The sequence below is a fragment of the Callithrix jacchus genome, chromosome 11 (genome assembly GCF_049354715.1).
Source record: "Callithrix jacchus isolate 240 chromosome 11, calJac240_pri, whole genome shotgun sequence".
Lineage (NCBI taxonomy): Eukaryota > Metazoa > Chordata > Mammalia > Primates > Cebidae > Callithrix > Callithrix jacchus.
Window position 1 is genome coordinate 51,566,162 of NC_133512.1, and position 14,455 is coordinate 51,580,616.

Here is a 14,455-nt window from a genome sequence, read left to right on the forward strand (position 1 = left end):
TTCCAAAATGCAAATCAGCCAATCAGAAACAGAACACAATGGTAGACTGGAGAATTCCAAGACTGGCTAGAGCAGTACTCTTTAAACTACTGGTTTGCAAACAAATAAGGAGCTTATACCAGAATATAAAGCAACACATTACTCTGAAAAAGACCTACTATCAGAACCAAGCAACCAAACGAAATGTCCACTTAACTAAGCAGTAAGCTTAGGGACTTAATTTACATCCTAGTGTAAGCTCATTATCTTGTTTAGACAAACAGTTTACAAACTGTCAGGCCAGGACCACATTTTGAGTAGCACTGGTGTAGAGGAAGAGCTCAATTGTGAGATTTTAGATGAGTACTTCTCAAGCTATCTGTGGTGAAAGGCCAATTTTTATTTCTAAAAGAGGTCTACAATTGTGTAAATATGATAAAAATGAATTATGAGAAAAATAAAACTAAAAGAAATATAAAACAGAAGCCCTAAAGTTTTATTTTTAGCTTCAGGCAAAATTAATTGCAATAAAAGTTTCTGCTTACTCTTAAATAAGCAAACTTTCTCTAGTTATAGATCAGAATCAGTCTATGAAGCAACTTTGAATAGTGATGTTCTGGGCAGTATCCTGATGAAGCATGTGCTTAAAATTAAGGTCAAACAGTAAATTACAGAAGCTTAGGCCCATGAGAAATTAACAATTAGTTAACCAATTGAAGGGGAATAATGGGAAAAGCTGGGTAGAATATAAAAATATTCTCATGTCCCTCTGAATATCAAGATTCACAATCCAGAAGGACAAAGGCAGACAAAATCACCCTACTTTCAGTCAGAAAGCATTGACCTCTCACATCCTTGAGGAGCCCAATCTCTTGGCTACACATATATACCAAACCCTGAATGGATAGGAATGGTGAATGCAAGAATCCCCAGTCTGTTTCACTAGGCAAGGCAGTTTTTTCCTCACTACTGAACTTGATAAATAATTTTTCATTCATGAATTACTTTGTACAGGGCATGGGCTGGCATAAGAGATGAAAAAAATGAGTAAGACACATTTCCTGCTGCAGAGGAATTCAGTCTATTCAGGGAGCCTGACACACAAACCAGTAATTGCTAAATACTAAGAGATGTTAATATTATGAACGAAGGGTTCAGCTGCTGAAGGAAAAGAAAGTAGTGGCTAATAAACCCTATAGAGCAGTACATGGGGACCTGGGTAGAACAAAGAACAGAAAGATAAAGTGATACTAGAAAAAAGAGAGAGATGATGCAGAAAATAGATTCTAAGTTCACCAAAAGGAATGATGAAGTTTGGTTGAGTGCGGGTACACAGGTATAGCTGCAGGCCTGAATCAGGCGAAATGCACTGTGGACTGAGAGAAAAAGAGATGAAAAATGGTAAAGCAGCATTGTTAGAATGTACCGACATATGGGATTGGTTAGCATGTGAAGGCAAGCACCTATCATGATTTCACAGTTTCTGGCATAGAGAGATAGTAAGGAGGTACATAAAATAAAGAATAGAGGAAGAAATGCAACTTCTAGGAATAGGAAGGAAAAGAAAAGGAGACTCAATGTACACATGTTGAGTCTGAACGGAGTAGACAAACTTTTAGCATATCCCACATTTTGTAGGCCACTGAGCTGGACAAGTATGCATCTAATACAAGTGCCTGTAGTGAGGCCTAGTACGGCTTACTATCAGTACGGAAGCTTGGCTCCAATTGATCATCTGAAGACATGTAGCTATGCTACAGAGCAAATACACAGTGACCAAACTGTTCCGTAACACAGAGCACCTGCTCCGAGATGAATTATTGTTATATAAACAATCATAAAACATGACATACTTTGTCATAGTATGCATGTGCTTGCTAATTGATAAAACTGAACCAGGCTTTGAAACCTCACCCTTCAGCCTCTGCTTGAGAGGTAGTGATGACCTTACTACTGGGAAGAGAAGAGAAACAAATGAATAGTGAACCCTCTGCATCCCAGAATTCCAATTGTTTTCAAGCTACTTATATTATTTTCTGTCAAATAAACCATATTTTGCAGAAATCTTTGCACTGTATTAATGTTATCTCACAATGTCTGGAACTGGGCTAAAGACAGTTGGAAATAAATGGAAATTAAAATTATGAGAGTTGATGATGTCACATGGACACATAGCTAAAGGACAGAAACTTGGAGAAAACCAACACTTAAGGGACACAAAGACTCAACTGAATTGGACCTAGAAAAACATTTTCAGAACAAATCTAATCTGAATAGTTATGCCCTTCCCCAAATCGTGGTTTCTGAACCATTTCTACTTAAAAACTAATTCAAAATTAATATCTTATTTCCTAAATAAATCTGGGTTTTAGCAATTCCCTTCTCTTGAGGCAAACCAATAATTGTTATTTAATATCTGGAATATATAGCTCATTTTAATTAACAGATATGGACAGGGATATGATGAAATTTAGATTAAAATACTGCTTATGTTTATTCCTTAATAAAGTAAACCATACCTTTATGTTGGCTAGAATCTGCATTGAAGTTCATTTGTCCTTCTAGATGATTCTCTCCATTATCATCTGAATGCCTCGCATGAGGATCATTATGAAGAACATTAGGCTGGGTGTCACCCTGTTCTCCCAAGAAAATACTGAATAGCTGAGAACATAAAAGAAATCCTATTGCTGATCCACAGAGGAAGATTAAAATATTCAGCCAGGATTTAGAGGCCATTTCCCGAAAGCGTATTTCTGTAACAACAAAAATTAGCAGGATGTTATAAAATCAAAGCTATATACATACCAGGAGTAAAAAGTCTGATAATGTTTAGCTATAATGGAAATATAAGAGAAGATTTAAGAGAAATAGAAGAGAGAAATCTTCATATAAGAGAAGATTTCTAACAGTATTTAGCTTTTTATTATTTATGAGTTTACCCTCTATTTGCTGCTAAAACAGCACTTTATGGAAAACCAATAAAAACAGAATAGTTCATTAGTAGGCCAGTTATTGTTGGCATGGGGTATGGATAAGTACGTCAGTATTGTAAACAGAATTTCCTACACTTTCCACCAGGATCCTTTGTGGATCCAAGACTACTTGTCATGTTGTTTTTCTTTCTTTGCTGTCAACTTTCAGTACTGAAGTCTACTTCTTTTTCAACCACCACTCATTCTCCAACCCAAAAGTTAGCAAAAACCTTTCTGTAAAGAACTAGAAATAAAGTATTTTAGGCTTTTTTGGTCTCATGTGGTCTCTGTTGCATCCTCTTTTTAAACAACCCTTTACAAATGTAAAAAACATTCATAGCTGTGGAAGACTAGGCTCAGCACAGTTTGGGGACCCATGGGCCAAAGCTGGCCTGCTACCTATTTTTGTAAATAGAGTTTTACTTGAACACACCCATGCCCATTCTTTTATGTATTGACTATGGCTACTTTTGCCCTGAAACAGCAGAGTGAATAGCTACAATAGAGGCAATATGTCTCACAAAACCTTACCTAGCCCTGTATAGAAAAAGTTTGCTGGCCAGGCAGTGGTTCATGCTTGTAATCCCAGCACTCTGGGAAGCTGAGGTGGGTGGATCAGTTGGAAGTCAGGAGTTTGAGACCAGTCTGGACAACATGGTGAAACCCTGTCTCTACCAAAAAATACAAAAATTAGCCGGCCAAGCTTGGTAGCATGCACCTGTAGTCCCAGCTACTTGGGAGGGTGAAGTAGGAGAACTGCTTCAACTCAGAAGGCAGAAGTTGCAGTTTCTAGCCTGGGTGAAAGAGTGAAACGCTGTCTCAGGAAAAGAAAAAGTTTGCTGGCCTCTGCTTTACATGCAAAATCTTGGATGGAATCTATATATTAATGAGATTAAGTAGGATACCTGGGACACAGGTGCTTGTTGAACTGCCCCACAACCAAACCTAATGGCCCTTTTTAAGGGCTTGTTAACAATGACTACATGGTGAAGTTATACATTTCTATTAAATTCCTTATAAGATTGGTCTTAACTCTAGTGTCCCAGTCCTCAAGATAAGCTGCTGTCCATACATTATTTCATTTTAAATAAAATTTAATTTCAATTTCCTTTTTCATTCTCACTAAGCCCATTTTGCAGATGAAGAAAGAAAAATTAAAAAAAACTAACAGGTAACTCATACAGCTTGACACAATCAGAAGGAGCCACAATTTGAATGTAGGTCTATGTGCTTAAAAAGCCCATGCCTGGCTGGGTGCAGTGACTCACGCCTGTAATCCTGTAACTTTGGGAAGCAGAGGCAGGTGGATCACCTGAAGTCAGGAGTTTGAGACCAGCCTGGCCAACATGATGAAATACCATCTCTACTAAAAATAGAAAATTAGCTGGGCATAGTGGCATGTGCCTGTAATCCCAGCTACCTAGGTGGCTGAGGCAGGACAATTGCTGGAACCTGGTGGCAGAGGCTGCAGTGAGCCGAGATCATGCCACTGCACTCCAGCCTGGGTGACAGAGGGAGACTCTGTCTCAAAAAAAAAAAAAAAAAAAAAAAAAAAAGCCCATGATCTTCCCTTTCCATTACATTTCTCAAACTCTTCACCTAACCATCACTAACAGCAGAGGGTAATGGGCATGTGTAGTGACAGTAGAGGTCTGGGAAACACTAAAAATCAAAATTGCTTTGAAATATTTTGTGAAAGCAAAAGGTACAAATCAATAATAACCAACAATCACCACTACAACTACAAAAACAAAACAACTTCATATGGTTATATTTCTGGAATGGCTGACTAGGTTCTTTTAGAGCAATCAAGTACAATCAGAAAAACTGAACAAAATGTAAAGAAAATGAAACAAAACCACACACACACACACACACACACACACACACACACACACACACACAATTTGAAGACAGTGGTAAGATATCAAGGCAGTAAGAATTAGTAAGACCAAAATCTGGAAGAAGAAAGAAGAGAGGCAGACCAGACATCTGGCATAGCACTGTCCTCAAGACAATTCTCAGAGAGAAAACATAGCTGAAGGGCAACGAAGCTATACAAAAATTAATGTCCAAAGTCTGCTTAGGAGAAGAGGTCCTGGAAAACACCTAGGCTCTTATAGAGGACTCTGAAAGGCTACAATCTGAAAATAAGAAACAAACAAAACTAGACCAATCTTTACAAGGGCTGAAGTCTTTGTTGGAATCATCTCAGCCACTGACTGGATGATCTGCCCTGGCCTGATTGCAAAAATATTTTCCTGGAGAAATATAAAATCATAAAGAACCTCAAATTATCATTACATTTTTTTTGTTGTTATATGGACATGGACAAAATTTGGCACACAATGTCCAAAATAATAACCAGGTATCAAGATGAAAACTGTGATTAAACACAAAAAAGTAGACAATAGAAACAGGGCCAAAAGACTCAAGATTTTCATGTCATTAGCTCTGAAATAACTGCTCTTAATAAAGTTAAAAATTAAATGGCAAGGTTAAGAAATTAGGCATAGAATAGGCACAGCTGAAGAAGAAAAATTAATAAACTAAAAAGGCCAGAAGAAAATATGCAGAATAAAGCATGGAAAAACAAAAGGAGAAAAAGAATTGAGCAAAACATAAGAATAAAATGAAAGGGTCTAATGTAAGTGTTAACTGGAACCTTTGAGGGAAGAAACATATAACTCAGGAGAAGTGGTATTTAAAAAGTAATGACTGAATATTTTCCAAAACTGACAGAGTACCAACCCTCATATTAAAAAAATCTACAAAGCCCAATGAAGATTTAAAAGAAAAAGAAAACATTACCTAAGTATATCAAACTACTGAAAACCAAGGGACAGAGAAAAAAGCTTAAAAGGAGTAATAAGATTGACAGCCGACTTTTCAGCAGCAACAACAGAATCAAGACTACAGTGGACTATTTTTAAAGTCCTAAAAGAACAGAACTACCAACTTAACATTCTATACCCAGCAAAAATGTCCTTCAAAAATGAACCTTATAAAGATGTTCAGAAAGACAAAATGTAAGTAAATTTATCACTAACAAGTCTATTCTAAGAGGAATTCTTCAGGCAGAAGAAAAAAAATTTCAAATAAAAATTCAGAGATGTAGAAAGGAAGAGAGAGTAATAAAAAGGGTATGTATTTACGATGTAAATAAGTCCAAATAAATATTAGTTATATAAAACATTTTTTGAAAGTCTCACAAGATATTAGTATTATTACCATTAAAACAAATTATAAAACTGGCATCAAAAAGTATAAGGTGAATCCATAGAGTTTAAGAATTCTAAAGTCATTTCACTGTCTAGGACTTCTTAAAAAAAAAAACAAAACTAACAATAAACTTTAAAAGACCAAGGATGCATAATATAATCTCTAATTGTTAAAAAATAAAGTAAAAGAATATAATTAAATTCAAATGGAAAAATGAAATGGGAAAATAACCCAAATCAAGGCATGTTAAAAAAAACAGGGAAATATAGATTAGATGGGACAAATAGAAAATAAATAGTAAGGTGGCTGATTTAAACCCAAACATATGAATGATTATATTAAAAGCAAATACCCAAAAAACTCCAATTAAAAGATGAAGATTGCTAGCCAGACTCAAGAAAAATTTCAGCTTACAAGAGACACACATTAAATATATTCATAAAGTTGAAAGCAAAAGAATTGTTGAAAGCAAAAGATATATCATACAAACACTAATAAAAGGAAAGCTATTATGTTGATATCACAAAAAAACAAACTCATAGTTACATGGCCTATTCTCTGTGATATTCATTAAGCTCCACCTTTATGATTTTATGTACTTTTCTGTATTAACATTTATTTTAGTAAAAAGTGTATACATAAATCCCTTCATGTGTCCTCTTTATCCCATTAAGCACATACTTAATACATTCATATTTGATATAAAAATGTTTATCTCAAAATCTACAAGTAAAATTGACCTGCCATGAAAACACACCATGTTTATGCTATATTACGTCAGGCTCTCTCCTGAACTGTAATTCCAGTTCAGGAAGAACAACCCTAAGAGAGGAAAGGAGAGGTAGAGGAACAGCACAGTTTAAGCAAAGTTGCTCAGTATCTTGAGATGTAAATTACCCATTTGAAACTATCGTATACTTGTTTACACCTTTTGCTCTATCTTAACTGTACCTTCAAGTTCAGAAAGATAAGCCTTCATGGATGATGAGTATATAGGCCCCACTCAATAATCTCTCTCTCTACCCTCAATCAAATATCCTACAGGAAAAGCAAAAACAAGTTTACCATGTCTTTCTGCTGTTTTCCCTGATAAGGGAGTCTCAAATTCTCCTGCCCTATTGCCTCATTCTGATTAGCTTTTAGTGAAATCTTTATATCCAAAAGACAGAATCAAAAATATCATATCCCTCCTAAGTGATTGTTTTGAAATTCTAAATATCTCCATTGGCCGGGCGCGGTGGCTCACGCCTGTAATCCCAGCACTTTGGGAGGCCGAGGCGGGTGGATCACGAGGTCAAGACATTGAGACCATCCTGGTCAACATGGTGAAACTCTGTCTCTACTAAAGGTACAAAAAATTAGCTGGGCATGGTGGCGCATACCTGTAGTCCCAGCTACTCGGGAGGCTGAGGGAAGAGAATTGCCTGAACCCAGGAGGCGGAGGTTGCGGTGAGCTGAGATCACGCCATTGCACTACAGCCTGGGTAACAAGAGCGAAACTCCAACTCAAAATAAAATAAAATAAAATAAAATAAATAAATATCTCCATTGTCTGAGGCCCAGTTCATTAGACTTTGCTGTAACCAGAAATCTTGGTTTGGAATTTCATTCACTCAGCCAAAGAGAACTGACTATTCAAATAGCTGTTTGATATTATACAAGTCCTTCCTTTAACAGTATACGTGATTAAGACAATCTACAATAGAGGTATGTAATGTGAAAGTACCATGAATCAAAAACATGAATCTAAGAGAAGTAGGTGTTACAACTGAAAGGTGTTACAACTCTTAATTTCTTGTGGAGAAAGACTAGCAGAATACCACTGAAGCAGTGAACCTGCAGGAAGACTTTTAAGGTAACATTAGCAGAAATTTAATGAAGTGAGGTGTCATCTAGGAGCCATACTGTAAGCAACTCTCTACATTCTCTGATTCTCTCACTGACAATTTGCCTTACAGCATGCTGATCTTGATTTTTCCATTGCTTTTTGTCCTAGCTATGATTTTGCTTTAATACCATATATAGCAACTTCACCATCTCAGAAAGGAACAAAGACAAATGATATCTTCAATGCTGCAGAGTCTACCTCTCCTGGCACTGGAGAAGAAAGCAGTAGTCACAATGCCATTCAGTACCACTCAGGCAGAAAGCACTGTGACTGAGAAGAGGAAGGACTGCAGGACCAGAGAAGATCCCTTTTTCTATCACCACAGTGGATATCTGAAGTTAAAGAAGTACTAACCCAGCTCCAGCAACTATGAATACTAACATGCGACTCAATCATTTTCCAAGGAGATGTTGAGCTTCAGAACTAACCTACTCCTACAGCACAAAAAAAGAGACTGTGGAAAGCTAGTGAAGTACTTATGGACAGAGATTTCTTAGGTGAAGAGGCACTTTTTTTTTTTTTTTTTTTTTTTTTTGAGACGGAGTTTCGCTCTTGTTACCCAGGCTGGAGTGCAATGGCGCGATCTCGGCTCACCGCAACCTCCACCTCCTGGGTTCAGGCAATTCTCCCACCTCAGCCTCCTGAGTAGCTGGGATTACAGGCATGAGCCACCATGCCCAGCTAATTTTTTGTATTTTTAGTAGAGACGGGGTTTCACCATGTTGACCAGGATGGTTTCGATCTCTTGACCTCATGATCCACCCGCCTTGGCCTCCCAAAGTGCTGGGATTACAGGCTTGAGCCACCGCGCCTGGCCGAAGAGGCACTTTTTAAGCAAGGCATCTATCCTGGGGTGAGTGGAAGGAAAATTGACTTTTTGATGTTACCTAATTTGTTTTTAACTGTAAAATGTTTTGTGAAACTGTCTGATGCCTGTCATACTCTTACTCTTTCTTCCTCCCCAGAGTATCAGCACACTCAGAATGTGTTGGCTCCTCTGTGTTGCTTTTACCACATTCCCTTCCAATTTCAGGATCTCCTGCCTTATGACTAAATAACTGTAAACTCCCATTTTTGTTTCCTGCTCCTGGGATAAAATAGCCATCTCATGGGGGTGGAATATACCCCAAAGCTCACTCAGAATATTTGGTAAAAATCATCATGTCCACAAGAGTGTTGAGGTAGACTAGACTGGAAGAAGGCATAGCTTAACCACACTGCACATAATGAGGGCTTAAATACATATTTCTTTGAATTGGGTGGGGGAAGTTCTTTATGCCAAGTGCTTCCAAACCTGATGTGTAATCAGAATCACTTGAGTAATATTTTCAAAGTAAAGATTTCCAGGCTTCACAACTGAGGTTTCAGATACAAAAGAACTGCTGGGACAACTAAAATTTATATTTTAAATTTATTTTTAAAGGGTCAGCTTTGTGTTATTCATTATTAAAAAATATTCAAGCAGGAGAGAAATGCATTTAGAAGAAATCATCACAAACCCTACTACCCAGAAACAACAATTTTAATATTTGGTGATTATCATTAGACACAGAGATTACCAAACTTCCCAGTCACACTAGCAATCTGAATCAAGAATTCAGACTCTTAACCACTTTGGTATTATATCTTAGTACTTTTTTTTGTATTTATAACAGATTAACTGAAACTAGGTAATTTATAAAAAGAAGGAATTTATTTCTTACAGTTATGGAGGCTAGGAAGTCCAAGGCCAAAGGGGGCACATCTGGTAAGCCTTCTTGCTATTGGGGACCCTTCTCTGAAGAGCCTCAAGGGTATCACATGGCATGAGGGATACTCATGCTAATGTGTTAGCTTAGGTTTGTTTCTCTTCCCTTTCTTTATAAAGCCAACAGTTCCCTTCCCATGATAACCCATTAATCTATTAACCCATTAATGAATTAAACCATTCATTAGGGTAGAGGTCTCATAAACCAATCACCTCCTTAAAAGTCCTACCTATTATTGCCAAACTGGGGATTAAATTCCAGCATGAGTTTTAGGACAAATATTCAAACCGTAGCACTACAGTTTTACAGAACGGGAATTAGTCATCTCGTTTTTAAAGATTAAATATTAACTAGATTTATTTGAATTTATAGGAAATAAAGGAAAGGAAATGAATCTAAACTATCTGAATGTCACACCTAGACATTTGTAATATGATCCCCATCCTCTAAAGGATCCCTCTAAAATTATGAAAAGTTTACAAAAAACAGAAAGCAGTTGGAGGCCTCTTATTTAACTATATAGCTCAACTTGAGGCAGTAGCTACTGATATCTTGCTTTGAAATGTGGAAATCAGCATGGATACACACATGTACACATTTATATACACAAAAATATATCCAAAAATATATTTGAAATATATTTCCTCTTCTAAACATATTAAAATAATTTTTGATACATCTTTTTTCCAAATATTTTCCTATGAAAATGATATAAATCTTATAGTGACACACCTTACATTTACAAATACAGTACATATGAGGTACCACGTTAGAAATTTGTTTTTCCTGATCCTCACAGCAACCTGAACACTTGATAGCAGTACCCCCTACATATTACAGATGAAGAAACTGAGTATGATAAAGGTTAATTAGATTGACCCAAACCAGCCAGCCAACAATGTAAATTGGAATTTTCACCCTCATTTCATTTAAAGTTCATTAGTTCTTCCACTACCCCAATCTCTCACCTATAGTTGTCTATTAACTTTCCATATCCTTTCCCTTTCTCTCTAAAAGGATTTTTAAATGGAATACTTAAAAGGTTATACCACCAGTAGGTCCAACAAGAAACCACTTTTACTCTATTTATAAAGCTTAAGGTGAAAATAAGATACTGAAAAGTCCACTGGGTCTAAGAATGGACTGGGAAGGTGTTAATGTTTGCTGAGAGACTGAAACTGGTTTCAGACTAAATGTTCATGCCTCTGCTCTTTACAGTAATCCTGCTATTAAAAAACTCAAATGTTTCTTTATATAAATTCTTAAACACAAAAGACACACTGTTACAGACTTAATCCATATATTGTTTTCAATATACTTTTCAATAAACAAAAATAATTTATTAAATAGAATTTTACTTGCAATAAACCCTCTATAGTTTTCATCTAATTTTAGGGAATATTTCTATTAATTGTGTTTCTTCCAGTTCCTGGTTATAAGTAGGGGTAAGATGCCAAGCTGAGACATAAGTTTTAAAGTTCAAAAGTATTTACAAATATATGGCAGTATGCTATGTACTGGGAACAGCAAAAAGCAAGTACCCTTCCCTGCTTTCATTGAGTTTAGTCTTATTAATGATACAGGAAAATAAAAATAGCAAAGGAAGATGGGAAACAATAGAACGGCACAGCAAAAGCAGTATTAAGAGGAAAACTTTCAGCACTTACTGCTTACATTAAAAAAGACAGAAAGTCTCAAATTGATTATTTAAGCTCTTACCTCAAGACTCAATAAAAAGAGCAAAATAAACCCAAAGGAAGAAGGAATAAAATAATAAAGAGCAGAAATTAATAAAAATTAAAATAGAAAAACAATGAAGACATTATCCTAAGTGAACTAACAAAAGAACAGAAAACCAAATGTTCTCACTTATAAATGGGAACTAAACACAGAGTACATATGGACACAAAAAAGGAAACAACAGACATCAGAGACTACCTGAGACTGGAGGGAGGGAAGAGGATGGGGACTATGCTTAAATACACCAAACCCCCATGACACACAATTTACCTCTATAACAAACCTGTAAATGTACCCCTGAACCTAAAATAAAAGTTGAAAAAAAAAAGAATGAAACAAAGAGCTGGTTCTTTGATAAGATTAATAAAATGGAAAGCCTCTAGCAAGACTGAGACACAAACTACCAATAGTAGGAATAATACAGGGGATATTTCTACTGACCCTGCAGACATCAAAGGATAATAAGGGAATACTACAAACAATTCTACACATATAAATTTGACAACTTACATGAAATGGACCAATTCCTTGAAAAACCACAAACCATCACAATTCACTGAATATGAAATAGATGATTTAAACAGCCATATAATTATTTACAGAAACTGAACTCACAATTTTAAAACTCCCCTCAGCCCACCAAAAAATCTCCAGGCCCAGATGGTTTTATTGGAAAAATCTAACAGATGTTTTAAAAATTATTTTTTAATGTTTTAACATCAATTTTGTACAATCTCTTCCAAAAAGTAGATGAGGAGAACAGAATTCCCAATTCATTTTTTCAGGTTCATATTACCCTGATACCAAAATCCAACAGGCAGTACACAACAACAACAACAACAACAACAAACACTACAGACCACTAGCCTTCTCAGAAATATAGAAACAAAAATACACTTAAAAGTATGAATTAGCATGTTTATTCTGAGTATGTAAGGCTGGTTCAATATTCAAAAATCAACACATGGTTCATCCTATTAACAAACTAAAAAGGAAAATCACACAAATGAAAAGATGCAGAAAAAAACACTTGACAAAATCCAATACTCAATCTTGACAAATAACTCCCAGAAAAACAAAAACAGAAGGAATTTCTTTAACTTGATAAAGAACATGTATCAGAAGCTAACAGCTAATGCTACACTTAATGGTAAAAGACTATATGTTTTCATGTTAAGATCATGCACAAGAGAAGGATGTCCATTCTTATCACTCTTATTCAATACAGCACTGGAAATTCTAGCGAATATAATAAAAGAAAAAAATTCAAAAGAGAATGAAAAGGTATACAGATTGTAATGGAAAAAATGAAACCATCCCTATTTGCAGATTTGTAGATAATGTGACTGTGAAGAAAATATCAAGGATTTTGTGAAAAGAAATATCCTAGAATGAGTAAATTCCACAAGGTCATCGGATATAAGATATACATGCCAAAATAAATTGTATTTCTATATACTAATAATGAATACCAGGACACTAAAGTAATGCAATACCATTTGCAATTGCTCAAAAAAACATGAATTACTCATGTGTAAAGCTAACAAAACATGTATATGACTTATATGATAAAAGCTAAATAATGCTAATGAAGAAAAATAAGACGTGAATAAATGGGGATTCATACTGCATTCACAAAATTAAAAACTCAACTTAGTAAAAACATCAATTCTCCCCAAATTGACATGCATGTTTAATGCAATTTCTACTGAAGTTCTAGCAAGATTTTTTTGTAGAGACAGACAAGATTATTCTAAAATCTGTAGGTTAAGGCAAAAGAAATAGAAAAGCTACAATTTTGAAAAATGAGAAAAAGGGGAGGAATAAGTCACCTGAGTTCAAGACATCAACTGGCTATAAAAATCAAGACCTTATAGTTCTGGGAGATAAACAGACACATGGATGGATCAATGAGGCAGAATAGAAAACGCAGAAACAGACCCACATACATCTGCTCGACTGATTTTTGTCAAAGGTACAAAAGCAAGTAATGGAGCAAAGACAGACTTTTCAACAAATGAGAGTAGACATTCCTACACAAAAAATAAACCTAGACAGAAGTCTCACACCTGAGACAAAAATTAACTCAAAATGATCATAAACTTAAATGTTAAAACATGCAAGTATGGAACTTTCAAGAAAAAGAAACAATTGGTATTTAGAGCTAGGAAAAGAGCTCTTAGACTTGGAAACAAAAGCACAATTTATAAATGGGAAAAACTGATATTAAACTTATCAAAATTAAATCTCCCACTCTGTGAAAGACCCTATTAACAGAATGAACAAACTACAAATTGGAAGAAAATATTTGCAAAGTACATGTCTTAGATCATTTTCGGCTGCTACAACAGAATACCACAAACACGGTAATTTATGTAGAACAGAAGTTTCTTTGGCTCACAGCTTTGGAGGCTGGGAAGTTCAAGAGCATGGCACTGGCACCTGGTGAGGGGCATCCCATGGTGGAAGGCATCACATGGCAAGGAAGTGTGTACGAGATAGAGAGAAAAATGAGGCCAAACATCCTTCCTGTCAAGAGCCTACTCCTGTGATAATGGCATTAATCTATTCATGAGGACAGAGCATTAATGTCCTAATCACCTATTAAAAGTCCTACCTCTTAATACTGTTACAATGACAAATTTCAACATGAGTTTTGGAGGGACATTCAAACCACAGCAACACATATCTGAAAAAGAATTCCCTTCTAAAGCATATAAAGAACTCTCAAAACTCAAAAGCAAAAAATCAAAAATAAGAAAAAAATACAATAAAAAATGGGCAAAATACATTTCACCGAAGATCTATAGATGACAAATAAGAGCACGAAAACATATTCAACATCATTCATCATTAGGAAAATGCAAACTAAAACTGTAAGAGTCCTCTACATACCTATAAAG

General features: G+C 35.6%; 1 protein-coding gene across 1 annotated transcript in view; it reads right to left on the reverse strand.

The window, feature by feature from the left end:
- C1GALT1 (core 1 synthase, glycoprotein-N-acetylgalactosamine 3-beta-galactosyltransferase 1) overlaps positions 1 to 14,455 on the reverse strand; it is a 54,591-nt gene that overhangs the window by 11,756 nt on the left and 28,380 nt on the right. Inside the window, exon 2 of the mRNA XM_035253803.3 lies at positions 2,499 to 2,735. Within this exon, the coding sequence (XP_035109694.3) occupies positions 2,499 to 2,735 (237 nt within the window). The remainder of the gene's footprint in view (positions 1 to 2,498; positions 2,736 to 14,455) is intronic.